The sequence below is a fragment of the Grampus griseus genome, assembly GCF_964374135.1.
Source record: "Grampus griseus genome assembly, chromosome: 7".
Lineage (NCBI taxonomy): Eukaryota > Metazoa > Chordata > Mammalia > Artiodactyla > Delphinidae > Grampus > Grampus griseus.
In genome coordinates this window covers 11,624,191-11,648,541 of record NC_139001.1, presented here as the reverse complement: position 1 = coordinate 11,648,541, position 24,351 = coordinate 11,624,191, and the positions used below count along the sequence as shown (strand labels likewise).

At 43.8% G+C, this 24,351-nt stretch overlaps 2 protein-coding genes across 7 annotated transcripts in view; both read left to right on the top strand.

Annotated features, from left to right (window-relative positions):
- The window catches only part of RHBDD1 (rhomboid domain containing 1), a 115,133-nt gene that overhangs the window by 73,759 nt on the left and 17,023 nt on the right, over window positions 1-24,351 (top strand). The gene's annotated exons all lie outside the window — the stretch shown is intronic.
- Window positions 6,941-7,412, top strand: LOC309824902 (large ribosomal subunit protein uL29-like). Its single transcript, XM_082658185.1, has one exon. It carries the CDS (start codon window positions 6,996-6,998, stop codon window positions 7,380-7,382), a length of 387 nt encoding a protein of 128 aa, XP_082514311.1. The 5' UTR covers window positions 6,941-6,995; the 3' UTR covers window positions 7,383-7,412.

Below are 24,351 nucleotides of genomic sequence, written 5' to 3'. Positions count from 1 at the left end.
CTATTAATATAGGTGTGATTAAGAAACTCCATTTCATAAAATGTTTTAATTAGGAAGAGAGATGTCAAATAGTGCGTTAAAATTATAGTGGATTTTACATTCTTATTAATCAAACAATTGAGGGTGTGAAGAGGTTTCTAATTCTCTGTGTCTGTACTAAAATATGAAACCAAACAAAACAGTATCTATTTTTTTATTTTTGAGCTGAAGGCCCAGACTTTGAGACGTTATTTCATAGACTCAGTAGTTGATATTTTCAGTGAATAAAATTTTATTCTTTTTTATTTGAACCTTTCTAATTCCTTTCTAAGCATACCACCTAACTTTAGCATATAATTTTAAGCACATAACTGCAGTCTTGGGGAGGGACCTATTGTTTGAATCCTTTGCTTAATTTACTTAAATTACTTTTTAAAGTAGATAATGGAGAATGAGACAAGGCTGAACCATTTTCAAACATAACTGGCACTGAGAGTGACCTTAGAGGTCAGCATATCTGACACCTGATCTTACTCAATGAGGAAACAGACTCGGAGAAGTCAAGAAACTTAATATCCCATCATTTATATCTATGGCCCAATTACTGTGGATGGTGTCCTGCCCTGGGGATGCTGTTGTGATGTAGGTTGGGTTCCCCAGGCATGAAGAGCCTGGGGGTCAGGACCTTCCTGGAAGGTGCTAGATTGGATCCACGTTTCCTTGGGCTCCTGTGTGTCCACCCTAGAGCAGAGTTGAACCCCTGAATTAGCTCCCACATCCGCCTTCCAGGCTGGCTGCAAATGGACTCTCAGCTTTCTCCTACCACAGGGACAGAGTGCTCTGGTCTTCAGAAGGAAGGGAGGCAGGTGATGACGTGTGTGAGACTGCTCTGATGTGTGTGTGCTAACCCCTGTTAGATGCGTGCTGTGGTTGCCGTGCGATTCTGCTTTTGTTTTGCCATGGGAATAAGCAGCACTCAGCTCCTTTTCAGGAAGTCCTCCCTGAATTCCAGATGTCCCGGGGTGGACAGTGCTGAGGGCCTGAGACAGGTGATGATGGGTCCCTGAACTCGGTTATTATGGTCTTTCAGAATTTGGATAAGCATTTGTCCTGCTGGTTATAAAAGCAGAATACATTCACGGTGGAAAATAATCAATACAAATCACCAAAAAGAAGACAAAAAGTGACCCATAACCCCACCACCCGGAGAAAAACCACATCACATTTGAGGTGTGTCCTTGCAGCTACCCATAATACAGGCACCCAGAAGAAACCACTGTAACTAAATGTTCTGGTGAATTCTTTCCAGGTCAACAAGCAGTACCTCTTCCCTCGTGGTTACTGTGCTAGGAAGGTTCACATCCCCTCACAGAACCCTACGAAATAAGCATTTGTAATTATAGCCATTGTTTTAGATTGGGAAATAGAAGCACAGAGAAATGAAATGGCTGGCCTGGGGTCACATTCTGAGTGGTAAACACCAGGCAAGAAGGCCAGACTTCTCTATTCCTAGTCGGGGCCTCTTCAGAAAAAGCGCTGCTAGGCTGTCGTGAATGGTCAGTTACGGAAGAGACCAGCATGATCCTGTCTGTAGCCTTCCACATAGTCAGCCCGCATGGCCGAGCTGGAGTTATGTTTGTGTTTTGGAAGGTGGATTGGCCATTACGATCATCCTGAAATCAGAACACTGAAAACTCTTTGGTAGGTGTGGTCACTATAGAACAGTCTTAGCTACGTTTAAAAAGACAGTATTACTTGTAGAATGCCAATGACATTTCTCTTACTGTTGTCCTCACATGATTGGCTAAGTTCTTTTGTTTGGTTGGGTTGTCTTTTTTTTTAAGCAAAAATTCCGGACATTAATTAAAAATTGTGAAATAAATAGTTTAGGGAAAGAATGCCCTTCTTACACAAGAAACTGGCATCTCAGGTACCTAATAGAACACACACCAAAAAAATGCTTCCTATAGACAATCATAAATAATCTGCTGGGCAGTGATTTGTTTCTACCAAAAATCATAGCATATGAGTTTGAAAATACTGTTTTTACTCTGGACAAGTAGTGACATTTGAATTAGGGATATTTGCGTTGTTCATTTAAATAGGACTTTTTCTTCAGTGGCTTTCTTTTTAGAAAAGAAAAGATTCATAACAAAAAAGAATAAATGTGCTTGCACTAAGTGCGCTTTAAGACAGAATTTTATGTGGAGCCACCTATCAATACTACACGTGAGAATTTTCACTGTCGTTTACTCAGCCTCTTGAATCTCACTCAGAGGTGCACGTGTTCATCCGTTTTGTTGTGTTGTTGTGCTAGTGAGAAAAATCAAGTCATATGTTGGTTTCCATTTATTATAGAATCACAAATAGCTTTCAAAGTGGTCTAGTTTCATCACATGGCAGTTCTCCAAGGATTCAAAACTATTTATAATTCTGTTGAACTTCGTTATGGAGAGCCAGATGTGAGAGTCATGCATAATATATATTTATATATCTTCAAGCATCTCAATTAGGGACCAGCAATCTTCCTGTGTCACATCTGTGTTTTTTAAATCTACTTTTGTTGCAAGACAGGACCAAAATTGCACAGCGTTATTAAGATTACTATAAATATTAAGCTGATTAAAATTACATTGTAATCATCTGCTTTGGAAAACTCGCAAATGGCCTAATCATGCCCCAATAGGAAATAGGTGAAATAAATCATGATCTAGAATAATACTTAGCCACTAAAAATAGAAGCAGGTTCACAGTGAGTCAAATGAGCAGGATATAGCAGTAGTCTTAGTAGAAACTCATTTATTTTCGTAAGACCTAGTAAATGTACTATAAAAAAGATTGGAATAATATTTAGCAAAATGCCACTCATCCTTATTTCTCAGAAATAAGATTATGGTGACTTACTTTCTTGTTTTGGCTTGACTCCATTTTCTAAAATGTCTGCAAAATCATGGAGAACCTTTATTAAGAAAAAATATGAAAACCTATGCATTGCTAAAAATATTTAACATTGACCTTCCTCTTCTTTGATATTCTCCACAGTGCCATCCCATCAAGGCATCAGGTCATTTTTTGTAGAGAAATGCAGAGAAAACTACACCTCACACCTTCACCTCCAGCTTCTGTGGGCTACTTATGGTCTGTCAGTGTGTTGAGGGAGATTGCGCAGAGCCGAGCATCCAGACTAGGACCTCGACGTCCTGTCTCCACTTTTCCTGTTTGCTTGTTGCCTTCTTTCCCTTCTCATCTCTACTCCAACCTTCCAGGCTAAAGGTATCCATACACTTTGGGCAAGAAGACCAGTGGTTCCTATTACTGGTAGCTAGCTCTCCCCTGGCTGCTACAATGATTTCTTTCTTAAGCGTTCCAGAACACACTGGATCCTGTCTTAGTTTGAGGCTGCTTTAGTGCCATGGCACTAGGCATTTCCATTTGACTTTACGGTTTACAAAAGTTAAAGCAGCATACATTTTATCGAGTGCAGTCCTTTCAGATCTGTTCTGCTCCGTCTCACTGGAAGGTGTGAGGTGATTGGCACTCAGCCGTTTGGGTCGCCAAGGAAAGCGGGGGAGTCTGGCATACTTTCTGGGGAGTCTGGCATTGCTTTCATTGTCACCAGAAAGCAATGGGAGTTGACTCTGGAATCATCGCGTCCAGGATTCCCTGCAAATCAACCAAAACAACCCAAAACCCAGTCGTTTTTAATTTTCAGCTCAGTGAGACTAAAGGGAAACAGTTTGCTTTTGGCTCGGGTGATGCTGAAATAAAATGCAGCTGAGCCCACCGAGGTTAAGGGAGAATAAAGTGTTTCAAATAGGTGTCTTCTAAAAGGAGAGACATCTGTATGGAACACCTGCTGTCTTCATTATAACTTTAAATAAGCTGCGTCTCTGGGGGTTAGAAGGGCCCTTCTTTTGGCACACTGTGCTGTGACAAAGATAAACTTTAAGCCCCAAGTAGTTTACCATTGTGTAGAGGATGCTTTTTGGCGAGACACATGGGGGTGAGGAGGGAAATGAGCCCCTGGCTTAGATAACTCAGGGCCAGCGAGGCCCGTTTTGAGCAGAGCTTTTGACACTATGACACTTGTCAGGTTGTGACAGTGTTTCCTTACCCCTTGGCAGCCCTATTTGCTAATTATTATCATCTTAATGTTTTATATATCAGGGAAGCATGGAGACAGTGCTTCTTGCTAAGTGGGCATAGCTGTTTCCTGGACTTCTGGGTTTCTTTGTATGCTTTGAGGAAGGGATCTGAACAGTCACTGTGCAGGCCTGTGTTGATGGCTTGTGTCTCTTATGCTTTTGCTTATTATCACAGGACCAGATGGTCTTGCACGTAGGGACAAGGGTGGGTAGAGGGAAAGAGCACCAAGGAATGCCTTTCTCGGAGAGCCTTTCAAACCAGTTGGCATTTGGGCAGTTTCCAGTCCAACCAAGAATGATTTCCATAAGCGGTAGCCGTGAAAACAACCTTGTGGCCCCAGAAGATAATATTTAATCAGCGATGTGGTTCATCTTATTAGCCTGAGGGGGAAATAACTCACCACCAAATTCTACCATGTAATAGATGGGATTGTTTGAAACCCATATCAGAACATCTGCTGTTTTTTAACTGTGCAAACCTAATGCTTTGTCCCCCTAAAGCAGCAGCAGTTGTACAGCTGCTGTGTACCCTGTATCTCTTAGACCTTGACACCAGACAAGGGGACATCTTCAGAGTTAATGAGCAATTAGGATGTTCTTTCCTGTCAATTAACTGGCAGAATAATGAGATCAAATGAGCACTGTCCTTAAAAACACCCAGACTTGTGTTTTCTAAAAAGGGTGTCTTTCTCTGCTGTTTTAGTTACATGAATAGACAAACAACTATTTAACATGGAAATAAATTAAATATTGCACCTACAGCAAACAGAAGAGAGAGGTATACAGACAGGATACTCTTTATTCTAAACTCAGAATTCACAGGTTTTCCTCTTGAGTGACTGTAATGACGTCATAACATCTGCTATCACCTTAATTATCTTAAAGATTGGCAGGCAAATATTTAGGGAGTGAGCATCCTTTCTCATATGAATGAATGTATCATATCTAAGTTTGGGGCAATCGAGGTATTGATCCTAAATTTGAATTAGTGGGCTCCAGACCATGCGCCATCTAAGGATTTTGGTCTTTCCCTGAATGTGATGAGAAGTTAGTGAAGGGTGTGAACAAAGGGGCAAGGGAAGCAGAGAAAATGGGCAAAGGCCCTGAGATGAGAGGGTGGCCCATTGTAGGTGCTGCGATAGTTGTGGCTGCAATATATTTTTCATTGTCGGACCAGAGTGGCAAGATGGGTGGGAATCAGGTTGTGAAAGGCCCGGTATGTTGTGTTTAAGGGTTTTGTACTTGACCCTGGAAACGGGAAACCATTGAGACTTTTAAGTAGGGAGGGCAATAAGATGAAATCTGGCTTTTAAGCTCACTCTGCTGTGTGTGGGGATTGGGTTGCAGGGAGAGAGATGGAATTTGAGTGAGTTCCAGCACACCAGGCACCATTATAAGTGACATGTGTGCATGTTTAGTGTGTGTGCATGTGTATGCACATGAGTGTGTATGTGCGTGTGTGTTCACTCAATCCAACAACCACCAATGCACTGTTACTGTTTACCCATTTCAGAGAAGAGACTAAACCAAAGGAAGGCAAACTGTGGTCCCATAGCTAATAAGTGACAGAGCTGAGATTTGAGCACAAGGAGTCCAGAGTCTATATACTTATTACCCATGACGTCATTTTGCCTTTCATATTGTATTGGTATGGTCATCATCATAATAATTTAATTAATAATTAATACAATTAGGGCTTCCCTGGTGGCGCAGTGGTTGAGAGTCCGCCTGCCGATGCAGGGGACACAGGTTCGTGCCCCGGTTCGGGAGGATCCCGCATGCCGCGAAGCGGCTGGGCCCGTGAGCCATGGCCGCTGAGCCTGCGCGTCCGGAGCCTGTGCTCCGCAACGGGAGAGGCCACAACAGTGAGAGGCCCGCGTACCGCAAAAAAAAAAAAAAAAAAAAAAAAAAAAAAAAAAAATAATAATAATAATAATAATTAATATAATTAATAATCTAAATGCTACTAGTATTTTACTAGCTTAGTGAACTTTTTTTTGTATTCATACTCATTCCTATTGGAATGAAATTAGAAATTTTAGTGAGTTAGAGTTTTCTGTAAAATATTCATCAGAAAGTTTCAAATTAAGTTTTTCAAGTAGAGGTTATTAATGACTTCTTGGTCAGCTTTAAACTTCCTATGGGAATTTCTACTGCAGATTTCATGGTTGAGTGTTTTCAGGGCCTTCAGTGGAGACCTGTGAAAGTCTAGGGAACGTGAAATCCCCAGCTGTTTTCCAGCCCCCAGGTAACACTCAGCTAACTATAGAGAGAATACTCCAATTCAATGGAAAGTTAGAAAAGACCATATTAAATGAAGGAGAATGGACATTTATGAAAGCTACAGCTCACTGACATCAAGGAGAATTAAATTTATTCGAGCAGTGACCTCACTTGATTTCTGAAAAAAGAATAACCATTGATGTGCAGTGTGTGTCAGTAAATGAATGGTGGGTGCATGCAAGGCCTGTAAGACAGTGAAAGGCCAAGCATATAGTTAACTAGCATTTGTTAAGTAACTAGAGGAGGGCTTTCAGAGATTTTGGTAGTTCTCAGTCCTGGCTTCCTGTTACAGTCACCTGGGGAGCTTTTAAAAATGATCAGTGCCGGGGCTTCCCTGGTGGCGCAGTGGTTGAGAGTCTGCCTGCTGATGCAGGGGATGCGGGTTCGTGCCCCGGTCCGGGAGGATCTCACATTACGCGGAGCGGCTGGGCCCGTGAGCCATGGCCGCTGAGCCTGTGCGTCCGGAGCCTGTGCTCCGCAATGGGAGAGGCCGCAAGAGTGAGAGGCCCGCGTACCGCAAAAAAAAAAAAAAAAATATCAGTGCCGCTTTTTCCCTCCGAGAAGGCGGCAGAGGCTGACTCTACAGTCATGGCCAAGATTAAGGCTCGAGACCTTTGCGGCAAGAAGAAGGAGCTGCTGAAACAGCTGGAGGACCTGAAAGTGGAGCTGTCCCAGCTACGCGTGGCTAAAGTACCGGGCGGCGCGGCTTCCAAACTCTCCAAGATCCAAGTTGTTTGCAAATCCATCGCCCGTGTACTCACCATCATTAACCAGACTCAGAAAGAGAACCTCAGGAAATTCTGTAAGGGCAAGAAGTACAAGCCCCTGCATCTGTGGCCCAAGAAAACGCGTGCCACGTGCCGCCGGCTCAACAAATACGAAGAGAACCTGAAGACCAAGAAGCAGCAGTGGAATGAGCGGCTGTACCCGCTCCGGAAGTACGCGGTCAAGGCCCGAGCATCCAGGTGTCAATAAAACAAACAAACTGGCAAAAAAAAAAAAAAATTGTCAGTGCCTTGGCCCCCAATAAATCAGAATATACAGCTGGTGGGGCGGGGTGAGGGCAGGTGCACAAAGACGGCAGCGTGGGCCCAGGTACTGGGACTGCTTCATAAGGTCCCCTGGTGATTCTCGCAGGCCTTTAGGTCTTAAGGTGGGGAGTTCCTTGAGGGCCACGGAGAGAGGTTCCCATTTCTCTCTGCGCCGCTCTTAAGAAGCTCTAGCAGAAGACAATGGGTACTTTTTTTTTAATTGAAGGTACAGATAGTACCATCCATTTTAGTAGTTACCTAGATTTCTAAATTCTTTCTATGTAATTTTTAGAATATTTGGAAAACCCATATTGTGCCACGTATGAGCAAGGTAGCCAGCTCTCTTCCCCCCAAATGAAGATAAACAAAAACCAAATTCTCTGCCTTCAGGAAACTTAGTCAAGTGGAAGAGAGAGTGAGGAAAGGTGGAGGGAGGGAACTAGGAAGGCATCAACAAAAATAGCTATTATCTGGGTGAAACGGTTGCTAATCAAGGAGAAGTGTGACTGATGGTTGGGAGTATTTAGGAACGGGATGGATGGATGGAAAGAAGGAAGGAAAAGCTGTGGATGGTTTCCTAATATGTTTCGATGACAAGAAAAGAAACCATTAAGACCGACATATTTCACATACGAATTCTTATTGGAAATCATGCTATTAAGAAATCGTAAAATAGCATGTTTGTTTTTTGTCTATTCTGTTCTCTAGGCTTGTCTTTACTGATGAGGAATGTTAACGTAAACATAAAGCAGTGAGTTTTTTTTTTTTTTGCGGTACGCGGGCCTCTCACTCTTGTGGCCTCTCCCGTTGCGGAGCACAGGCTCTGGACGCGCAGGCTCAGCAGCCATGGCTCACGGGCCCAGCCGCTCCGCGGCACGTGGGATCCTCCCGGACCGGGGCACGAACCCGTGTCCCCTGCATTGGCAGGCAGACTCTCAACCACTGCGCCACCAGAGAAACCCAAGCAGTAAGTTTTAATGATTATTGCTCATAGTGTGCTTTCTTTTTTAATTATTTTGCCTTTTAACATGTTTCTTATTACAGAGGAATGAGATTCTTTTTCAGGCCTTCTAGTGGTTAGGAAGTTTGCAATTCACGAAAGCACCAATTACAGACGATTATAACCTGACAGCACAACTGCCATTTGAGGAGAGCTCAGTTGACACTTTCAGCAACTGTGCAAACAACCTTAGCCTAAGAGCCCTGTGGCAGCGGTTTGGCCTTATAAGAATTACAGATTTCTTGTTAATATAGTTATTCTTAGATTATAACTCTGTAAGAGCCTTAGAAACGGCCTGGTCCTAACCACCTTGGCACACTGCACCCTAGAAAGAGAGGGTGTTGGCTAGAGCCACACGGCTTAACCGTCCCTTAGCTAGTGCTGGAATCTGCATCATTGTACTCCCCATTCAGAGCTGTTTTTACCATATCCCCCAAGTTCATTTTTAAGCATAATATGCAATCAAAAAAATAAACGGGGTTATTCAAAAAGTAATAGTGCACATTCTGACCATTACTACCACATATCCCCCACTACCTGTCAGTAAGATCCTTTGGTACCTGCATTTGCTTCGAGCACTGTCTAGTGAGCAACTAGAGTAGAGGGGGTAAGCTCTACCCTTTAAAGTAAGTTTTCAGGGGCTCCAGGGAGCAGCTGGGAGCCGCTTGCTGTCTAACATGACATTGGGAACTCTAGCAGATTTACCAGCGTCTTGCATTTAACCGAGCTTTCTTGTGAATGGATCCAGAACATCCTACAACTAGGTTTTCTTTTTATGCACTGATTATTTTGATGCTGTGGAGTTTTGGCCAGATTGATCTTTAAGGTATCACATAGTTTTTAAGACAAAATTAGGAGTCATCAACTTACATTTTATTAGTCTAGTTTTATAACATTTGTACAGAAATGGGTTTTTAATTGAAATCAAGTTTAGCATCGACATCTTGCTGCATGCAGAAACATTAGCTTTTTGAATTGGGAGGGACCCTAGGAGATGCTTCTCATTCATTCCCCAAATGCTCCCTGCAGCCTCCATGAGTCGGGCCATCTTCACACTGTCAGAAATGTGTGTCTCTGGAAGACAAAGCATAAAACGAGAATAATTTTCTCTTTTGTGGACCGTTGCCAAGTTGGTACTTAACAGGATTAAAAAATTGATTAACCGGCTTTAATTTAAAATTGTCTTATGGTAGTTATTTTGTGGTAGTTATCAGGTAAAGTTTACCTAGCCAGCCGGAACAAGCTTTGCCTATCAAGAATTTGATGACTGTGTTTTTAAATATATGTAAAGGTGGGGGGAAGGAAAAAAGGTAGGAAGAGCTTAGAGTCTGTTTCCCCCGCAGTCTGTGATGAAGCCCTTTGCAGCCTGGCGTTCACGCCTTGACACAGTGTGGGCTTCGCAGCCATTCAGGCCCCAGTTGGAATCCCAGCTGTCTTTCCTTCACCAGTGAACAAGGTAATTAGGGGATTTATGGGGATTCTGTGGCTGGGGAGTTAAACCCTCCTCTTGGGGCTGTGGTGATGGCCGCTTGAGACAGGGCATGAGGGCACCCTTCCCAGAGAAGGCCCTCGATAGATCCTCTTCATTTCCCTTTCTCCTCTTTCACATGTGCTCTCTCCACTCATCTTAGGTCACTTACTAAAATTTTTCTTTTGGCATTTATTTCCATCTCTCAGAGATTCCTCCAAAAAGATAATAATGGTAATGAATGCTTAAGCACTAATATTTAGCAAGCCTCTTTTATATACCAGGCACAGCAAGTGCCTTTCATGCATTTCTTTAAATTTACTTTTTACAAGGACTCATGAGGTAGGGCACAATTGAAGCTTAAAAATTAAATGTAATAGGCCTGGATTCATACCTCGACTCTATCTGACTCCAAAGCACTGCATCCTGTTCCAAGGATCTCGTTCTTGGAGCTCGAAATTCTGTTTCTGCTGCCATCCCAGGTGATGATTATGAAAACAGTAACAGCCAGCACGTAGCTTGTGCTGGGCACCGCTCTAAGCCCTTTATATATGTTGACATTTAAGGCTCATCACAGCCCTCTACAAGTTCTATTGCTGTCCCCATTTTTCAGATGAGCAAACCAAGGCACAGAGAGGCTTAGTAACTTGTCCACTTACCCAAGGTCACACAGAGTTAAAACTGGGTCTCAAACTCTAGTTTTTAATCCCCCAGCTGTCCTTCCCGTTTCACTTAAGCAGTTCTCAAAACTTGTTTTACACTAGATCTCAGACTAATCAAAGACGAGACAGGAACTCTCTCTTGCTCAACTTAACCATCCCTGCTACTCTACTTTTCCAGTAACTTGCAGAATTTTTTCCTTATTCTTGCTACAGTCCTTCTAAAGTAGTGATATATTGAATATTTCGTCCAAACGCTAAACCAAGAATAATGCCTAAGCAAGGAAGAACAAATTCATTAACTAGGAATCCATTTACAGTCAATCCCCAGGGCTCGTTGTGCAGTCAGTGCTTCTGCATCATTTAGAGTTGCTAATAAATGAAGGCCTTTGCATCTTTCCAAGTGTCTTCATATTTACCAGCCTCGTATTTTACCATAGGAAGCGGCTTCAACAAGCATATTCATGTGTTGACAGTTCTAATTAATACAAGTAATTAGTCCTGACAGTAGAACTGTGAAAAGAAGACCCATTCATAAATTTGCTAATTATGTCACTCTGCTCAGAATTTAATCGCAGTCTAGTCTTTAATCATTTCTGTATATGGGCAAAAGGCCAGCTCACTAAATTCTTCAGACTTTCACATTTACTTCTGATAAAGGAATTTTGTCAAAGTTAATTTATCTTTGAAACTTAATATTCCAGTATGCAGGAATTGGTGAAGAACAGAGCTCCTTCTGGAGAGAAATAAACAGGAGAATGGGAAAAACCAGGCAAGGAAGGAAGGAGGTAGGAAGAAGTCATCGAGGGCGTCCATATGCTTTCTTACATATCTAAGTCTACAAGATTTTGTGCACTAATATATTGATGTTTTTCTAAAAACTAAGGTAGTTTTATTTAGGCTGTTGGTATATTTGTGGTACAGAAAATTTGAAGACAGTTTGTTACTTGGATCCCAAGTTGAGCCCTCCTCTCTCTGATGTAAATAGTGTACATTTGCAGCCATGTTTGTTCTGGAGCAGGGTTTTTCAACCTGAGCACTATTGACATTTGGGGCTGAATAATTCCTTGTTGGGGTGGAGCTGTCCTGTGCATTGTGGGATGTTGAATAGCATCTGGCCTCTACCCACCAGATGCTCGTGCACCCTTCCTCCCAGCTGTGACGGCCAAAAGTATCTACAGACATTGCCAGTTCTCCCTTAGGGGGCAAAATCTGTTGAGAACCACCACACCAGAGGGTAAGTTTAGATGATAAAGAGTCAGGTAAACTTGTGTATAGGACACTTACATAGAATCAGTTATAGCAAAATCAATAAAATCAAGCACATCACTTGGAAGTGATTTAGTGGCAGGAAATCCAGATTTGGAATGATATTCCTTGAATTTCAGTACCTCCTTCTTACCTTTTCAATGTAAAGGTCCCTCTGGTTCTCTTTGATAGCAAGTAGGGTGGCACTTGGTACCCTGGTAGTAGAGTGGTTGTATCTAAAACTCCTTTGCTTCTTGTGTTAAATACACTGGGCTCTTAGCTTTCATGGACTTAGTATGTAGTGTTTCGACCACTTTTAGGTGACCTTAAAGTTCTGGGTACTCAGCTGCAGGTGTTCTTTGTTCCCCTTTCCAGTCCATTAATTCCTTCCCTTCTTGTCTTACTTGCCTCCATCCAGTGCTTAGATTTCCAGTCCTTTGTTTCAGTTACTCTCTTACAAATACCTTCCGTGCCCTTGTTGCTCAGTCCTTCGTCCACCTATATGGAAAAATTCCACAGACTTAGATGAGCCCAGCCACTAGGCTTCTCGGACCCTGCACCTGGCAGCTGAGCCCAATTGGAGACTGTGCCCCAACAGAGTAAACTGAGTCTATTACAAATGATATCAACATCTCACCTGTCCTTGACTTCCCCCCAAAAATAGAATCCACCTGTAGGTAATGCCCTCAGCGTCCCATGATGAAAACTACAAACTTTCCTGTATCCACCCCCATACTGAACTTGTCCCTCCTAATAGCTGGGCAGGGAAGTCTCTTTCCTCTTACCGAAAGCTAATCCTTTCCCTGTCCTAACTTCTCAGGAAAAGCTCTTGTTACTGATTATCCCCCTTTCCCTCTGTCTTCAGCTTCTGAGTGTTTACCAGATCCTTCCTGTCGATATTGAAACCTACTCGAGTCTCTTTCCACACTCATCCCCAAAGAGAGAGAGACCAACAGCACAGCTGCCTTTCATTCACCACCTTTCCTTGCCACTTACGGTCTGCAGAGTCTCCACTTCTTCAGTCGTGCTGCTGACCCCCTTTACTCTCATGAGACCGTTCTAGCCAAGTTCCCCAGCGGCCTCAATGTTGCTAAGGCCCGGAGACACTTCCCTTCCCCAGGTTTACTTAACATAACTATCCACTCCTCGAAACCCTCCTTTTTTCTACCCTCCTGGCTTTCCCACTACTGCCCTGACCTCTTTCCTTGGTCTCCTTTGCAGGCTCACCCGCCTCTACTCTACCTTGGAATATCAGTTTTCCTAATGACTTCATTCTTGGACCTCTTTTCTTAAGGCTTTAGTTACGATTTATACTTCAAATTGATCTTCCCAGCCCAGATCTCTTTCTGAAATTATATCAATATATAAATGAACTCAAGGACATCTCAAATGCAGCATGTACTTACCTTTTCCACCTCCCCAACTTGTTCCTCGTCAGGTGTTACCTCCTGGGTGTTGTCAGTAACCAGGTGATCTTGATGCCAAGTCAAAACATGTCTCAAATCCACATCCGCTAGTCTGGGCCACTGTTACGACTGGACGGTGGGAGGTGAGGACAGAGAGGTTTAAGAGCCAGCTCACACAGGGCCTTTTAGGCCGGCAGAAGGACTTTGGTTTTTCTCTAAGTGAGATGGGAGCCTTTAGAGGGTTTTGAGCACAGAGTATCATAATTTAACTTAATTTCTTAAAGGCTCACTGGGGCTACTGTGTTGAGAATAGTCTGTGGGGCAGCATAGTGGGGTGAATGCTGACCCCCAAAAGAGCTGTGACCCCAGAGCCTTAGAATGCAACTGTATTTGGAGTAAGAGTCTTTGCAGATGTAATGAAAATGACACTGGCAAGGTGAGATCATCCTGATGAGGGTAGGCCCTAAACCCAATGATAGGTGTGCTGATGAGAGAGGGCAAAGGAGAAGATAGGCACAGAGGGATAGGCCATGTGAAGACACAGGCAGAGGGTAGCAGCAGGAAGACCAGTTAGGAGCCTGTTGCAGTAACCCAGGCAAGGGAGGACCACAGCTCCCACCCGGACGGCAGCCGTGGAGGAGGTGCGTGGCGGTTAGCTTCTGGGTACATTTCAGAGGTAGAGCAGAAGGATTCTTTGACGGAATGGTGGGGATTGTGAGAGAAAGAGAAGTGAAGGGGGAATAAAGTTTTGGGCTGAGGGCACTGGAAAGTTGGAGTTTCCATTAACCTGAACATGCAGATAGAACAGGTTTGCAGGGAAAAAAATGGAGTTCAGTCTTGGACCTGGAGAGAGTGACAAGTTTATGAGAGTTCCATGTGGGGATGGAGTAGGTAGTTCTGTATGAGAGCAGATGACAGGTATGGTCTGGAAATAAAAATCTGGTAGTCATCGGCATGATATAAATGGTATTTAAATTCATGAAAGTGGGTGGAATCGCCAAGGGAGTGAGTAAAGATGGAGAAGAGGGTCAAAGCCTGAGCACTGGGGTCTCCAACGTAAAGAGGTCAGAGAGAAAAAGAGGTACCAGCAAAGGAGAGGGAGAAGAAGGAACCAGTGAAGCAGGGTGGAAAACTGGAGAAAAAGAGAGCAGGTGGTCCTAGGAGACAAGAATCTTTTTCTAGGAGGAAAGAGTGTCCATCTGTGCCAAATGCCCCAGTGGTCCCAGGCAGATGAGGACTTGAGAAATGATCCGTGGATTAAGCAACACGGAGGTTAGCAATAGCCTTGCCAGGAGCTGTTTCAGGACGTGAACAGTTGATGGTGCAATATAGACCCTACTTTTGTCCTTTGTTCCACCAGAGTTAAAACAGAGGCCCTGAGCTTCTAAAGGCTTTGAGCTTCTTAATCCCCACCCCCACCCCTGTGAAAGAATAAAAAGAAGGATTCTGGGCTTCCCTGGTGGCGCAGTGGTTAAGAGTCCGCCTGCCGATGCAGGGGACACATGTTCGTGCCCCGGTCCGGGAAGATCCCACGTGCCGCGGAGCGGCTGGGCCCGTGAGCCATGGCCGCTGTGCCTGCGCGTCCGGAGCCTGTGCTCCGCAACGGGAGAGGCCCGCGCACCGCAAAAAGAAAAAAAGGATTCTGATGACTCACGTAGCCTGCGCTACTGCTGCTGGGTTCCCCAGCCTTAGTTTAACTAGTGTTAAATAAATAAGTCCCTGATGCTACTCATCCTAAGCTACAGAGAATCGCCCACGTGAGAAGCAACGTAATCACAAAGGAACATTTGCCTTTGATTTGGACCATCTGGCCTTGTGCTTTTTCAGTGTAAGGCTAATAATGGACATTATTTTCCCTGCCTGTAGTACCTGACGTGTGTTGGAGGGGTTTCTCCTAGGGGTCCCTCTCAGCGGCTCCAGAGCATCACTGTCCTATAGAACTCTCTGCAGTGATGGGCATGGTCTTTATCTTCAGTGTCCGACATGGTAGCCACTAGCCACATGTGCTAAGCACTTGGAATGTAGTTAGTACAACTGAGGCACTGCTTTTTTAGTTTTCTTTTAATTCATTTACATGTAAATAGCCATGTGTCCTGGGTGAGACCCAACAGTCTTTAGTTCAACGCGCTCTGCAGGTAATTCTCTTACACACTAAACAGAATGGTTTCCTGTGTTTAGAGCTGGGCCCCACCCCCAGAGTTCCTGACTTAATGGGTTTGGGGATGGGGTGTGAGAACTTGACTGGTTAACAGGCTCCCAGGTGACGCTCTGATGCTGGTCTGGGAATCACTTTGAGAACCTGATGTAGAAAATGGACCACCTCTTTGTGAGGCGACCCCAGATCCCCAAGAGTGAATTCCATAAATGCCACAGAACAGATACTTTAAGTCAGGATATCCCAAATGTGCCCTGTGAACTTCATGAAAATCTTGCTGTTTTCTCATGATCCAGTAACAAGCAGTGCCTGACTCATTGAGGAGCTCCCAACGGGGAGCTGAACCAGCAAGTCTGAAGTCTGTAGGGCAGGCCTTCGGGAAGGGCTGGCTGGAACTCTGGGACATGTGCTGAAGTTGCAGTTCATCAGTGGAATTTCTTCTTTGTTGAGGAAGCTTCAGCTTTGCTCTTAGGGGGTTTTCAGCTAATTAATTAATTAATTAATTAATTTCAGCTACCTAGATTAACTAGGATAATCTCCCTTGAAGTCAACTGATTAGATACCCAATCACATCTACCACATACTTTCAGAGCAACACCCCAATTAGTGTTTGACTGAATAATTGGTAACTGTAGCCTAGCCCAACTGATACATAAGAAAGATCATCCTGCTTGGAGATGTAGTGTTCAGGGATCACATCTTGAAAGGTGTGGTATATGTTCTGGTCCTTGAAGAATGGGAGATTCTAGTCAGTGGGGATGAAGGGAATAGGTGTTCTAGAGAACATGACTATTAAAAATTATCAAAATAAACAATAGAAGATGCCAAGACAGGAAAGTACAATTGGTATTTGAAGAATGGCTAGTTGTTGCTATATGACCTTACTCCGAACCTCAAGTTTCCTCATCTAAAAATGGGTTAAATACTTGTCATGACTATCCCCCAGAATGGAATGAGGTGATGTTTGAGGGTGCCTTTTGGAAACAGTAAACGCTGTGAATGCTAAGGTTATTTTATAGCCGTGTTGGTGGTGGTAGTATTCGTGTGTGAACTTTGTGTGGTGAAAGAAACCAAAAAGTTTGGGCAGGTAAAACAGAGCCTGACTGTTGTGGGCTCTGTCTAAAATGTGTGTCTTTAATTTTGGGGGAAAAAGTATTTAGTTTCAAATGGATTAATAGGAAATAAAAACATCCCTATGTATGCAGTCATACCTGATGGCCGCAAAGATGCGGCAGCCATTTGCTCTCTGCCTCAGATGGCTCAACACTTTTTACAGAAGTGGGCCTTAGACCACGATTTTTGATGCTTGAGATAGTCGAGGTGAAGGAGAGTCGTTTATTATAAAGTTATTGAATACTTTGCCTAAATAGGGAAAGAGAGTTAAACGATTTCCAAGAAAGTTGTTCCTAGGCAATGGCCACTGTAGCCAGTTGACTTGGTCATCAAAGAATGCACCAGAGAAGGGATGCCAAAGCGAGTGCCGTCTGACAAACTTCTTTTCTTTTTTTCCCCAGAGCTCTGCTCTACAAACTAATTTTGCCAAGCAAGTTTCTGCTTGATTTTTAAAGCCCTGTGCATTCTGAAGGAAATTTAAGCCATATGCTCCTGAGTCACTTATGCCCAAGTCATGAAAATGTTATTTGTAAATGTGATTTCATGTTTGAAGCCATTGTAAAGTATTTTTAGTAGATTTTCATTCTTCATCATGCAGAATTTTTCTTGGTTTGTTTTCTTGTTTTATTTAAACACGTTGTATATCAATCATCCTAACACACATCCCGTGGTGAGACACAAAGGAAATCTTGAAGCCAGAAGGAGGGTCTGGTCGTACACATTTGAAGTGGCCAGGTTCTATCTGCAGAAGCTTATAACTGCTATCCCGCTTCCGTTTATGATGTTGTGTCCTGGGCTGCTTTTACCCTGGTCATACCCTGCCCCAGCCCCATCCCAGCCGGCTCCCTAAAAGGGAGCCCATGAAGAAGAATAGGAAAAAGGACAAATAATAGAACCAGACTGCCTCCTAGGATATATTTCTGTGTTATACCACATGATCCTTTCTTTCCAAAACTGAGTTCAGTTTCCTCTTTTACCTACTAATGTTGCCTGCTGGGAAGATTAAGGTATTTCATGAAATGTCTACAAAAGAGAGAAGTGAAATTGACTTCAGGAGCAGTCCACAGCTTTTCATTCTTAGGGCAAAATAGATGATGGTGTCTGCTTAGGGCTGAACTAATTGAAAAATGGTTTCATTTTTACCAGTGTAAGGCGGGGGGCGGTTTTTTGATTTTTTGTTTTTCCTTTTTTTTTTAACCTCTGTCTCTTTGGAATCTCACGATACAGGCCAAGTTTTATCTTTACATGAAGCGTCCTGGTTTACACGTGTCTGTCCATCAGAGACATCTGTGGGCTGCAGAAGGGCACCAGAGCAGCCTTATGTTTAGGGTATGGTAGAGATCTGTCTCTGGTCTGAGCACCAGTTCCCAGGTAGGCGGCAGGTGTAGCATCCTACATGGTAAGAGGCATTTACTACCAGGAGGGGCAAAGACCAAAGGGGTTAAAAGTTTACTTCTCATCACTCTGAGCTTATGAAATACTTTCCCATCTTTTTTTTTTTTTTAACTTGGACCTCAGAACTGCCCCAAAGGCCATGGTTTCTGGTTTTCAGTAGGTTATTTTTTCATGAAGAAAATGAGGCTCAGAGGGGGTACTTTCTTAGATATTTCACAAGGTGATTGTAGCTACTGGCGTGTGCCTGTCTCCACTACACTATAAACTCCGGGAGAGCACAGATGTCCTGTCCATCCTGTGGGGACTTTTGAGGACTTATGTGGGCTTTAATTTTTAGAAACCCCACCCCGACCCTGTGTCATTTCACGTGTTGAAACATGTGACAGCCCATCCGTAGTATATAAATATATATTTAAGTAAACGACTATAAATATATATGTCATATTTATGAGTTGAGATATAAATGATTGATATGGTACGTTTCATAGGCATTTAATCAAATACTTATTACTTTTCAGTTTTATAGATTTTTTTTTTCACTGAGGGAGCCACTTAATTACTTTGAGATCTCAGACGTTTTCACAGGCTTAGTCCCTGAGCACTGTTTCTACAGTGGATAAAGCCATGCCCCTGCTCTTATTCACTCCTGTGCACCCCACACCTATCACAGACCCCCCGGGAAAGTGCTTAATAAATGTCTGTTGGATGAATGATCACCTAATAAGAGAAAGAGTGAAAGAATGAGCAAACGAGTGAATAATAAGTGGTGAAGTCTGGCATTATATTAAAGCCCATGTCAGCCCTGGATGGCTATTTCTTTTACACGGCCGTCATGGTGGACGTCCCCCAAACTGAGCATTCAAAACGTAGTCCTTGTCTTTCTCTCGTTGTTCTTTTCCAAGCCAGTTTTCTCCCCTGTTACAGCTAAGGCACAAGAAAGAACAGGCTGCAAGTTATTTGCGTTTTGGTAGCTCTTAGGAAGGAGTAGCTACTTTAGGGTGATAATTCTTTTCTCTGTTTAATTGCTATAGTTTATTTGCTTTGCCTTACAAGTGTGGGATAAATGTGGTTATTATTAATATTCAAATACTCAAATAAGTTTCTTGACAAAACCAAAGAAGTGGTTTTTTGCCTGTCTTTTTTGTTTTGTTTTGTTTTGAATTCTAAGTGTTTTCTCTCAGGTATTTCTCATTGCGATATCTGTGTTTTCACGAGATGTGACTTTTTTTTAATCCAAGGGTGAATCTTCGTGGTCTGTCTTCAGAGTTCTTGGATTTGGTAGCTATTATGTTGGAAAGCTAGAGAGCCCCCTTCTTATGAAAGAAAGAAATACAAAGGGACTACATGAGAGGGGAGAGAGAGATGAAGATTGTGTAAGAGCCATCCTTTTCTGCCTCAGCCCTGATTTCACCCCTAGAAAAGTGGATCCTCATTTTTCTTATGTAAATGGACACCAGGAGCGATTTCTCCTGTCAGCTCATCTGGATCCCCAGGGTCTCTAGATGGATCTCACTGGATGGCTCCAGGGCAGACTAGGGCTAAACCAAAAACCTGCAGCGCCCCTGGATGGCTGAGCTTGTGGGTCAAGGCAGGAGCTGGAAATGGTGGAACTTAACCCTCCATCCATGAAAACTCTTTGGGGTTCAGTCATTCAACAAATTCTGATTGGCCACCTGCCTTGGGAACACCACCATGACCAGGCAGACTTGTCTCTGGAGTCCAGACGCTCGATCAAGCTCTTGCTTGAGGTATATTTGAAATGGCTTTGGTTTTTATTTCTCTTTTTTTGGTTGGATTTGGTTGTGTGTGCACAAGTGTCCTTGTGTATTCAAAAGACTGAAGCCTTCAGTTTATAAACTGAAGTTAGAGGGGGGAAGGAAGCCTATAACATAAAAATTGGAAATGTAAAACTTCAGTTTCTCCACTGCTATATTCTTTTTATGTATTTCTTTTAAGATCTCTTGATGGACCTGGACTTCAAAATAGAGGGATACAGAACCCTTCTTGAGTTTGTGCTGCCTCCCTGGCACTACCCTTCCTCACGGGGTTCCTACCTGGACCTCCAACCTAGGCACTCTCGTTCACGTTTGTTATTTTCTTTTTCCAGTGTGTGTGTATGTGTGTGTGTGTATATGTGTGTGTGTGTGTGTGTGTGTATAATTTTTTTGATTGTCCTTAAATGATCTTTCTCTAAACTCATCTAGACCATTTAACTTGTGGCAGGAATCCCAAAGTATATTCTCCCCAGAGAAAGAACAAGATTTTCCTGGCATCAATTTAGGGAAATAATTACTCAAGAAAATTGTGTGAGATGTTTTCTTGCACTGGAGATGCTCGTGACTACGAAGTGGTTGCCTGACGGGGGGGACCTCAGGCCTAGTTTTGTCTAAAGAAGTTGGGAAAGTGGTGTTTTCTTTTTTTTTAAATTGAAGTATAGTTGATTTACAGTGTTGTGTTAATTACTGCTGTACAGCAAAGTGATTCAGTTATACATAGATATATATATATATACATTTTTAATATTCTTTCCCATTGTGGTTTATCACAGGATATTGGATATAGTTCTCTGTGCTACACAGTAGGACCTTGTTGTTTATCCATTCTACATATAATAGCTTACATCTGCTGACCCCAGCCTCCCACTCCATCCCTCCCCCAACCCCCTCCCCCTTGGCAACCACCAGTCTGTTCTCTGTGTCTGTTTCAAAGATAGGTTCATTTATGTCATATTTTAGATTCCACATCTAACTGATATCATATGGTATTTGTTGGGAAGGTAGTATTTTCATATTCCCTTTGCTACTCAGCTTCCTCATGATTTGCCATTTACCCAAAACTATCCCCCGTTGAAGATTGGTATTTCTTTATTTAGAGCAAAGTCCATTGCCTTGGGAGTGTTTCCAAAAACAATTCCTAGATATGGCCTCTCACTTTCCCTGCCCAGTCCTCCTTTTTTTTTTTTTTTCTTCCCGGCCGCGCCTCCTGGCTTGTGGGATCTTAGTTCCTTGACCAGGGATCAAACCCAGGCCCTCAGCAGTGAGAGTGCAGAATCCTAACCACTGGACCGCCAGGGAATTCCCTATTGTCTCTTAAGGAGTAATAACCAGAGAAAAACCTTGATGTGCTTCATTCACTGACAAAATCACAGCTGATCATACCTCCCTGGGAACATGTCTGTGAGCCTTAGCACAACTCTAGGGCCAATAAGTAAGAGTATTCTGTCCTAAAACTGCAATCCTGACTGTTGCCCCCCTAGCTGCCCACTCCGGAGCATCCCCTTTTGTTCACGTGAACTAGTTGGTAGCACAATGGCTACGTCGCCCACAGTAGACGTGAGGGTTTGGGGGAGGAGGCCCACACTGCCTCACAGGCTTTCCACAATCTTGACAGATGGACAGCCGGTGTGTTTCTCATCCAGAATGCCTTTTATGCAGCGCTGGGTGTCATAATTTAAGTAAATGTTAGAATTCTGACCCTCCTATGCCAAACACTCAAAGTTCTAAGCATACTTCGTTGTCAAATTTAAGTCTTAAATTCGGTTTGCAATTAACTGGGCCATTTGCTTGCTGTTGAACCAGGTGGGAGGAGAAGTCGGTCGAGGGACACAGAATTCTTTGGCAGGAGGTTAACAGCCTACCAACTGCACGTTGGATTGTCTGTGGCCTGGCTTCAAAGAGAAGCCACGGTTCTAACACAGTCCAGTTATGTGTTACCTGTGTGGCCGGCTGAGCGGCCAGGCGACCCCTTGTGCTTGAAATCTTGCTGGAGCACCTCTGGCTCCTCTAGGACATTCATTTCCCTGAATTCATATATCAGGTTGCTGTCCCGGGGCAGGGAGAGAGGAGAAGGGAGGGTTAAGAGGGGCCCCCGGTGCCTTGGTGTTGCTTCCAAATCTGCAGCGGTCCTGTGGCCGCGGCCTGCTGTGGGCATCTAGGGCGGCCACTGTCCTGTGCTTGTGATGGTTTTTTTGCACTTGATCATATTGCATATACAAAACTTGGGCTTTATTTATTCTGCCCCTTGCCCTTTCAAGAGGCATCATCTTTTTCTAAGAGGCCCCAAACCAACAGGGCAGTGGTGAGAAGCTGTGTGTTTGGTACAAGACACAGGTTTCTAGTGCTGACAAATCAGACTTGGAAAACAGGTCACTGCCCCCCTGAGGCTCCTGTCTTCATGGAAAAGGGACCTTTGTGGTCATTTTGTTCTGTGCCTTTGTTTTCAAAAGGAGGAACTTGAGGCCCAGGGAGACGAAGGGCCATCACTGGACCTCGCCTCTTTGATTTCCCAGTTTGGACTTTTGTCTGCCCTTCAGCTCCTACTCCGTTTTGTTTTGCATTCCCTATGGCCTTGCCTTCGTGACTGCCTCCTCTTTTTCTCTGTAAACATTCATGTGAAGTACATTTGATTTGCTTTTCAGCCTCGCCCGCCCTGTGTGTGTCCAAAATAGCCACCGGAATTCATGAGAACGTTGTGTCTTCAGATGTTTATAATCCAAAAGAATCCCTTACGGTTTTTTATAATAAAACTACTTGGATGTCGGTATTTTATGTTGGGAAGGCGAGCCAAGTTCACAATGCAGCAATTACAACGCAATGCATTATGTATAATTTGTCGTGCGCCCCAGGAGCAATGGTAAACCGTGAAGTGCCGTCCCGGCTCCACGGCACAATTAGCAGGATCAAACGCTGCCCAGAGAGGAGCACAATAGTTGTCATCCGAGGTCAATAAAAGTAAGGAAAAGTTCCGATAAAAGCGGTACACCCCAAATTGTATAAAAAGCAGCCCCTATACCAGGCTGCAAATATGTCAAAACCTTCATTGCTAATTGAGGAAACCTTTTGAGGTTTAACAGCTCATAAATTTGCGCTGGGAATGCCCCCATTGTTCTGAGGCTATAAGTCTTGTCTTTGAAATTTAGCAGTTGTACTTTTATATTATTCCTCCAAGAGTACCATTGTAAACATGAAGGGTTTGCATTTTAACATAAATTTGAACAATGTGGTTTGAAAAGAGCTCGCCACATTAAAGGGAGACTGTTTGGGCATGTTTCATAAATTCTTTTTTCTATAGTATTTAAAGCTACAAATGACTCATGGAAGTGTGTTCCATTTAGATCAGTCATACTGGTGTAGCAACCTTGCTGGGGCTTTTAACCGCCCTTGTTTTTCCTTCCCTAAGAGTACCTGTGTCGGAAAACAGGTCTAAGCCTTTGGCCAAGTCACTTGCCCTTAATCTAGAATCTTCAGATCCATAGAGACAATTCTGGAAATGTTGCTCCATTTGGTCTAAATAGCAACAAATCTTGTAGCTTTGGATGGTCTTTTTTTTTTTTAAACTCAAAATCTCCCCGTTATTAACTTGCAATTTCTTCCTTTTTCCATGTGACAATTGTAGTCCCCGCCCCCCATGCCCTCAGAGCCTCCTATTTTTTTTTTTTAAAGAACCCACTAATGTTTTGCTGAGCCACTGGCTACTGTGAAGAAAGGTTGGATGGTAAAGGAGAAATGTGGGAGCTGGTTTCTGAAGCAGCGTGGTGGGCGGTATGTGAGGACCACTGCGCTTCCATGTAGTTTCATGTAGTTTCAAGAGGCATCATCTTTCAAGATGTGTTTGCTGTAGCCAGAGAAAAAGCGAGTACTACAAGAGGCATCATCTTTCAAGAGGCTCTTCCCGACCTCGGGAAGTCACACGCCTTCCTCGAGCCTCAGTCTGGCCATCTGTAAAATGAGGACAGTAGTTACTCCTCCACATCTCCCTCCTGCCCATTCCTGCTGCTTTGTTCATTTATTCATCCCTGGGGAGAAGGTGAACACAAACCCGCCGTGTTCTCACCCCACAGAGCTCACCACCTAACGAGGATGCACTCGGCTGGGATCATCAGAGTCCCATGTAACTACTAACTGCAGCATCATGTGCTTTGGAGAAAGGGGACATGATCCTGGGAGAACTTAGGGCAAAGGGGGATGCGGCCACTCTCCTGAGAGCTTGGGGAGGCGGGGAGGGGTCCCTGGGAGTTGGAGCTGCGGGAGGGCAGGCTTACTGGGCTGCGTACGAAGTTTGATATTTGTCCTTGAATGAAAGGAAACTCCTGGAGGGCTTTAGGCAGAGGATGACGTGGGTGAGATGCGTGTTCTGGCAAAGCTCTCCAGCTCCCCTGTGGGGGGTGGTTGGTTGGAAGACCAGAGCAAGGGCAGGACATCATCTAGGGGCTCAGGCACCAGTGTAGGCTCACGAAGCAGGTGGCTCAGGCAGGGCTGGTGACATGGCAGGTGCAGGGAAGGGGGGACGAGTTAGGGGAAGGTTCAGGTTACAATGACAGGATTTGGTGGCGGGTTGAAGGGGGCACATGAGGAAGGGGAAGCTGTCTAGGATGACGGGGGTCTGGGTGTGTGTGACTGACTGGATGGATGGTGGGGACATTCCCGGGGTGGGGAAGCCTGGAAGGGGTTATTAGCATAATAGCAGGAAC

Bases quoted from the DNA above. Each gene is read 5' to 3' on its own strand.
- LOC309824902 (XM_082658185.1), top strand. From the start codon at position 6,996: ATGGCCAAGATTAAGGCTCGAGACCTTTGCGGCAAGAAGAAGGAGCTG.